General features: G+C 33.1%; 1 protein-coding gene across 1 annotated transcript; it reads right to left on the reverse strand.

Moving 5' to 3' along the window:
• Positions 1 to 840: 840 nt before the first annotated feature.
• Positions 841 to 5,873, reverse strand: LOC110878623 (hepatocyte growth factor-regulated tyrosine kinase substrate). The gene is made up of 10 exons (XM_022126962.2): positions 5,594 to 5,873; positions 4,616 to 4,672; positions 4,432 to 4,499; positions 3,553 to 3,739; positions 3,393 to 3,469; positions 3,236 to 3,299; positions 1,888 to 1,947; positions 1,721 to 1,771; positions 1,538 to 1,616; positions 841 to 1,081 (listed from the first exon to the last, which is right to left on the reverse strand). Exons 1-10 carry the CDS (start codon positions 5,672 to 5,674, stop codon positions 999 to 1,001), a joined length of 807 nt encoding a protein of 268 aa, XP_021982654.1. The 5' UTR covers positions 5,675 to 5,873; the 3' UTR covers positions 841 to 998.
• Positions 5,874 to 7,693: the final 1,820 nt, after the last annotated feature.

The raw sequence follows: 7,693 nt of genomic DNA on the forward strand, positions 1-7,693 counted from the left end.
AAAAGATATCAAACCATTCTGGTTATTCACACTTAAGACTATCCGTTCTTGGTTAACTGGATGCCCTTTAATGCGCCACATCAGCAATGTAACAACTGGCACACTGCGCCGGTCCGTTACCAGCTTTAGTTGATGGCCAAATCGTTAACATGTTGGCGGAGTTGAGCAAGAGGGAGTGACATAGGGGTGGGCCCCATTGATATACTTGACCGATCACAAGGCAACCTTCATTTTCTTTTTCTTTTTGTTTGGTTAACCCACAACACGATGTTAACGGATGTTTAGTTAATAGTCAAGTTGTGACGTGATAGTGATGTGGCAATGAGATAACGGATATTTAGTTAACCCATAACACATAACATCAACATATATGCATATTATGAACCGTAATTGGAAAAACTTCATATAAAGTAATTGATCGGAAAAAAAAATAGTCTTGCATTTATGTATGATTATTCTAATATGTATCATGGCTATGTTAATTTAGTTGAAGGGATGTATACACATGTGCATATTATATGAAATCTACACATGTATAGATATTTTTTAAATTATTTGACCTACATTTCTCTATATCCATTTAGTTTTTTTTTTAGACAAGACAGAATCATCCCACAATCGACAACCAATCATACTTATACAAAAATCCTTCGTCTTTTATACAACATGAATTTGAACAAGTTAAACCAAATATTTTAATCCTAAATTTTGCATTAATTTTTATTTTTCAACAAATACACCATCTGTGGTCCTTGTTCAAATAAAAGTTTGCTCTATTTCCATTTATCTGCACCTACATTAACCAAACATTTAACAAATTTCTAACTAAATAAAATAAAATACGAAGAAGAGCCAAGTGGAATAGGTTTATTGATCCAGAGTTTAGTTCAGAATTTGGTATTGTTCCAACACACAAAGACAGTTGCAAACCACCAAGAGAATGGGTCAAAATAAAACACAAAATGGTCAATGGTCTCCAGATACCATGATATTAGTGTTCACTTGGATTGTTTAATTTCTTCCATCTTCTTCTTCATCTTGAATTGCAATGTTACAGGGGCACAATCAAGTGGAGTCTCCCCTGCAATGAAATAAAGATCGTCACTTTGATAGATCGATGATGTTGCGTTATATGTGTGTCTATAACCATATTTACAATTTGTACTTGATGCAACACATCTTCTTGTACATTAGGTTTGAATATTCCTAAAGTTTGAATGAGAAACAATTTGATTTCAATTATTTTCCATGTAAATGTTAAAATTGTATTTTATGAAATTTGCTTGTATTTTCATGAGATAAATAATCAAAAACTATGCTATTAGCTTTAATTTGTGAAAGATTTATGCATAAGTGCTCAGTCTAGTAATTGCTATAGCAGCTAAAGGTAACAAGTTGGTTAGGAGTGAAAGATGAATCCAGTAACTTAATATCGACTTTTAGGCAAGTTGGTAACCAAATTGAAAGGGTCCCTAAAAGTCGAATCGCTGAAACACATATTAGGCCTAAAATTTATTAAGGAGTGAATGAAATTTACCCTGAGGATTCTTGCAGTCCAGACTTGCTCCATTTTCCATGAGGGTAAAAGCTATCTCAGTTTTGTTAAAAACCGCAGCCTAAATTCAAGAAATGCTGTTAGCATCAAGGAAATGATACATGCCTAACACACACACACACATGTGTGTGTGTGTGTAGAGAAAGAGAGAGAGAGAGAGAGTACCAAATGCAAGAGTGAGAATCCTTGTCTGTCACAGTAATTTGCATCCACTCCCTACAACAGATAAAACGATGTTGGATTGGAAAGTCAACCATTTGACCACAGAAAATGTATACTGAAGAACGACTAAAAACAAGTTTTTACCAATTACTAGAATTTATCTTCCTTACCTCACCAAGAAGTTTTCTGACAGAAAATAAGTCACCATTCTTTATAGCTTCCCGTAACCCCTATAAAACAACATATAATATCTTCAGGTTTATAAAACTATCAACAGAGATTAACAGATGACAAGGTATTTCATACGGTAAGAGATTTTAACTTCTATTGATTGATATCGAAGAAAGCTAAATAAAGAGACGAGAATAAATAAAGACAATTTACATATTTTGCCAATTTTCATTCTACAGTGTCTTACACGTGTACTACAAAATAGCATACCTCTCCGTTAACTTCTGATGTGTTCTAACTTCTAAATTATACATATTTTTATATAAATATTCCTATACTTTTGAGTAGATTTAGGGTTGTTTTTATTAAATTCTACTCATATATGGTTCATAATTAAAGTTTGATGATTTCAAATGGAAACGAGCTAAAATGAGTCAACAATAATAACCATAGAGAATATTAATGATGATTAAAAAAAAGAGCATGGTTTTAAAAACATTTGAGGCGTGCGCCTCGAGGCAACGGCCAAAAAACGAGTCTGAGGCGCGCCTCATGTTGTTTTTAATGTATATGCGCCTCAGAGGGGCTGAGGCGCTAAGAAAGCTGCGCCTCAAGTGCGCCTCAGGGGATTTTGATAGTTGTTTTTGATGTTTTTGACTTTTTGTGTCAATTTCAAGCATTTCATGTCTTTTTTAAGTGTGTTTTTGATGAATTGGATGATGAAATTAGTTAGTATTATTATTTTTATAATATGTATAATTTTTATATTTATTTATTTATTAAAACCGCCTCGGCCTTACACCTCGTTTCGCCTCGAGGCTTACGCCTCGTTTCGCCTCGAGGCTTACGCCTCGTGAGGCGAAGGGAAAACGCCTCGAAACTCGTTTCCGTTCTTTTAAACCTTGAAAAAGAGTAGTTATTTTATATGGTTGTCATATGTTAAAGAAAATAGAAAGTTGAACTAATAATTAAATGTCAATTTCACTTGGTCATTTATTTGCTTTATGTTGATTTGTAAGTCTATGTTTTAAAAGGATGGATTATGGGCTCAAATATATGACGGCTGAAATTAAAGAAAAAAAAAGAACTTGAGGGCTTTGTTAAGTGGAGATAAGTCAGAGGATACAAAGACATGGAGTATCTTATTATTTCTTTGGACACAAGTTTAGGAGTGAAGGAATTAATTGAGGACAATATCAGTAGAAAAAAATCGGTTGGAATTAAAGAGGAGTACAACGAGGTGTGGATGTAAATGAGTTAAAAACACATGAAAGGTCAAGTTTGCCCTTAATGAATCCTCAAAATTACATCAAGTTTATCTTACACGTGTACTACAAGATAGCATACCTCTCCGTTAACTTCATACTCCGCAAGTGGTCTTTCTAAGCCAGCGTTGGCTGATTGTCCGCTACTGCAAAATCATTATACGTTACTTTAACATTAATCGAAATACTCGTTCCGCTTTAAGTGTTCCCTTTTGATTTATGAATGTAACACAAACTACCTTCTAGATGAAGAAGCTCTACTCCTCGGTGCAGTGTCTACTTTCTTTGGAGCTGTGGATGTCGGGACAAGTTTAGGCTGCAAGCAGAAGGCAAAAGCTTATAAGAATTTAGGGTTTATTAAGATAGAATAGAAGGTAAAATATAAGGACTATCACTTGCCTGCACAGGTGCCACGTCATCATTTGATGCCACCTCACAAATGCATAGAGGCATTCCACATGTGCAATTTGGAGCACCACTTTGTGTGGTATCAGAATTTGATGGTGCACTAATATCTAGCCTTGCAACTGAATCTGTCACAGAATTTGCTCCGTTCACAGACGCACCCCCATCGGATTTTCCAGAGCTACAAAAGAAAATATCTCAATGAAGTAAATAATTGTACTCCAAGATACGTAATATAGGCTTTAAGACATCATGTATGACGTACAAATAGATATAAAATCTGTGAAGTTTTGACGTTTCCAAGATTCAATACAAATACAGTAATTACACAGATACATAAAAGTTCCCAATTATTCATAAAAATCGATTCATAAGGGAATATAACCCGTTTGTTTTTAAACTCCAAAAATCACATGCTATAAGGTTTCTAGAAGATTTATTTGGTAAGTACTCGGATCAAGTTCATTAGTAAAGCAGAAACTAAATCCATTACTAAATAAATCAGTGAAATAAAAAAAAAGGGACAAGCATTAAGAGCTAATGTTGAAGAATATGCATCTTTAAAATGATCATGATATAATATATGAGATTACGTATCTTTATAACATTATATTGCAACTTGCAAGTATCCGTCGATTAAAGACTAGAAGTCAAGAATATTGTGAATATAAGGGAAGGAAATTAAGGATGTTACATACTTACATTTGCTATTTAAAACACAGCTGTTATAACAAACAGGTGAGGTATTTACATTCAGAAAAAAAATCTATGCTATCTTTTCCAGCGATATAAACTATTTAACATAAACTTGCATATCGTAGAAAGTCAATATAAGCAAAATGGATGCACAAAGCCACAAGCTTTAAGACTTACCGAGATGCATCATTATAACAGTTGGAGCAGACTCTAACAGGTGAGTGAAGACCAAATTGAGGTAAAGCCTGAAAGAGCCCACAATATTAAATGTTTCAAACAATTTTGTTTTTTTTTTAGAATGACTTGCTAATAAAAATATCTTGCAGATGTGTGAATTGAGAAAAGAAGAGAGATAACATACCATTTGATCTGATGAATGTTCAGCACACAAGGTTCGCCCACAACATCGGCAATGATGCTACAAAATAAGAAAAAATGGTAAGACAAAATGAAAATTTGTAAATTCCAAACAGAAATGTTGAAAATGTTGGTTGTGTTGCATTGTATTTTTAGAATGCAGGAAATAAAAGAATACAACTTCTTAAGCATACTTCAGGTGTGCAATATGGCCTCTCATCGATTAAACAACGAATTTGCATAACATATTTCAGATTTTATAAAGCAATACTAGTGTCATAAACCATTCCAATCTTAGTAACTCCATATCACCCATGACTCTCACTTTTTCAGTTCATTAATGGTATATGAATAGGATCACAGTTGAATTCACCCAATAATTACAGCATACACTTAAAATTCAATAAAAATAAGTTATTCCAAGTTCCAACTCACCACTTACTCATGTCAAAGACTCTGTTTCAAAAGTAAAAATATCCTGCATCGGTAACGTCAATATCACCCAAAAACCGAACCAAATTTTCTCTTTGGTTTATGGTCAGAGCTTTTATCTTGTTTGTTTAGTAGTAATTAATTACAGTTATTTTATATGATTATTATTCTATCTAACGTTCAATAATAGATAATGAAGTAGTACAATTCTTCACTTCCTGATGCATTTCTTCTTCTCATAGTCACAAAACATAATATGAGCTCGAATCGAGGATGATCACTATGTATGTGTAACAAATAAAAGCCTTCAGCAATAGATAGCCACTAAACATGATCAGTTTCTTCTTATTATCAGATACATAGAATTGTAAGTGTATGATCTTGATTAGGTCAAAACAATCAGGTGTGCAATTGATGATTGAGATAGATTTAAACTTACATAATACATATCTATGATCGAATTTCAGAATCTAATTAACCGATTAAAAACACAATTAACTAGAATAAAATTGAAGCAGAATATTGATAAATCGAGGTTTGAAACGTATACCCGACGTCTGAAGGTGTTGAAACTGCATTTACAAACGTCGCATCGTGTTGATTCCTGGAAGGGCGGAGGCTCCGACGACATTGTTGACCTAAACCTAACGATTCAACCTCCTCGATTCCAGCAGGTTTATTGGATCGGAAATATATAGTGTGTTATTGTTTCAAATGAGGGTGTGGATTTATGGTTTAAGGACCGATTTTCAAGCTTAGAGTCAGATAGATGATCAGGCAGGCAGGGATATTATCTCAAGATTCTGTTCCGGGTCTCGGTAGACCCGATTCATTTATCTTCGTGTCGGGTTTGATATCTTAAAGATCGACTATGAATAATACTAGTTAATCCCCGCCCGCGTTGCGGAGCGATAGTCGAATAATGAGCGAGTGTTAGTCAGCCCATTAATAAAAAACAATTAAATCGAGTCAACCAATTAAAACAAAACACTTTTATAGTTTTAATAAAAGAGTTAATTACACCATTAGTCCCTGTGGTTTATGAAAAGTAACAAGGTCAGGTACTAATAGTTTAAAATAACGTTCTAAGGTTCTAACTTTTCAATTTGTAACAATCTGAGGTATTAACACTAACTTTTGTTAACTTTTCTGTTAAGTTTGAATAAAATTACTAAAATACCCTTTTAACAACAATAAGGGCCATTTATATAATTATAAATTCTCTTTATCTGTAATACAGGGATCATTTGTATAATTAAATTTATCCCAAACTTTGATTTTTTCTTTTCTTTTATTTTGTTCTGACAAATAGGTGTCGAAACAATTTCGATTTTGGTTTCAATTTTTCCTTGCAACAAAATCCCAGCGATAACCATCCCCTTTCATTTTCGATCTTACTTTCATAAATGTTGTGGCAAAGTTCTCTGAAACCCATTTCCTTTTTTGAGATCAAAGTCAACCAAAGCCACAACTTCTTTATCATCAGAAATAAAATTACTTAAAGTACAACTTTAGGTGAGGAGCAATTGTATCCATCATATACATATTCAACCTGTTTTCATCTTCATCTTTCAATAATTTCTTAAATCCTTTCAAATCAACTCTTGTAAACAAACTAAAGAACACATAAACAACAATAAACTATTATATCCCAATTTAAAGTCGGTAGTTCATTTATATGGAGCAACAATCCTTATCTCTTAGTTTATAATTATCTCTTAGTTTATAATCAAAATCAAAGCCTTAAATCCCATGGTGCCCCAACACCCTTCAAATTAGATGAATATTTCACTCACGATCACAATCAACTCCGACCGTTCAAACCCTTTTCAGTATTAGTCTCCGGTAAACTTACAAATCAAACCTTTTACTCGACACCTACAATATCAAACCTTCTTCTTCAACGATTCAATTGACAGATCAAGTGCATAGCTCGTTGCCGACCAATTCACATAAACATGGGTGGGTGAGAATAGAATCTGGTGAAGAACAAAATAAAAGAAAAGGAAAAGTCAAACTTTGAGATAAATTTAATTATAATGATCCCTGTATTAAGATAAAGATAATTACATAAAAGGCACTTATAGTTGTTAAAAGGGTATTTTAGTAATTTCATTCAAACTTAACAGAAATGTTAACAAAAGTTAGTGTTAATACCCCAGGTTGTTACAAATTGAAAAGTTAAAACCTTAGAACGTTATTTTAAACTATTAGTACCTGACCTTGTTATTTTCCATAAACCACAGGGACTAATGGTGTAATTAACTCTTAATAAAAAAACTAAAACAATGACAATATTTTAATTTTTAACTGAGGGAAAGTTGTATTTTTTGACTGTGGTAAAATCGTAATTTGCCAAAAGCTAAAGTAATGGCAGTACTGTAAATTTGAACCAGGGGCAAATTCGTAATTTTGAACTTGGGGTAACAACGTGATATAAATTTGAACTAAGGGCACAATCGTAATTTTAAGATGGAGGCAAAAGCACAATTTTATTTTGAACCGAGGGCAAAATCATAATTTTGAGTTGGGGGCAAAAACATAATTTTATTTTGAACTGGGGAAAAAACGTAATATTGAATTGAGGGCGAAATCACAATTTTTTAAACGGGGAAAAATCACATTTTTGAACCGAGGGCAAAATCATAAT

Source organism: Helianthus annuus, chromosome 9 (assembly GCF_002127325.2).
Source record: "Helianthus annuus cultivar XRQ/B chromosome 9, HanXRQr2.0-SUNRISE, whole genome shotgun sequence".
NCBI classification, from domain to species: domain Eukaryota; kingdom Viridiplantae; phylum Streptophyta; class Magnoliopsida; order Asterales; family Asteraceae; genus Helianthus; species Helianthus annuus.

Coding starts and splice junctions, on each gene's coding strand:
- LOC110878623 (XM_022126962.2), bottom strand. CDS start 5,674: ATGTCGTCGGAGCCTCCGCCCTTCCAGGAATCAACACGATGCGACGTT. Junction 4,673..5,593: donor TCAACACCTTCAGACGTCGG/GTATACGTTTCA, acceptor CTTATTTTGTAG/CATCATTGCCGATGTTGTGG. Junction 1,948..3,235: donor AGTATGAAGTTAACGGAGAG/GTATGCTATCTT, acceptor GTTGTTTTATAG/GGGTTACGGGAAGCTATAAA.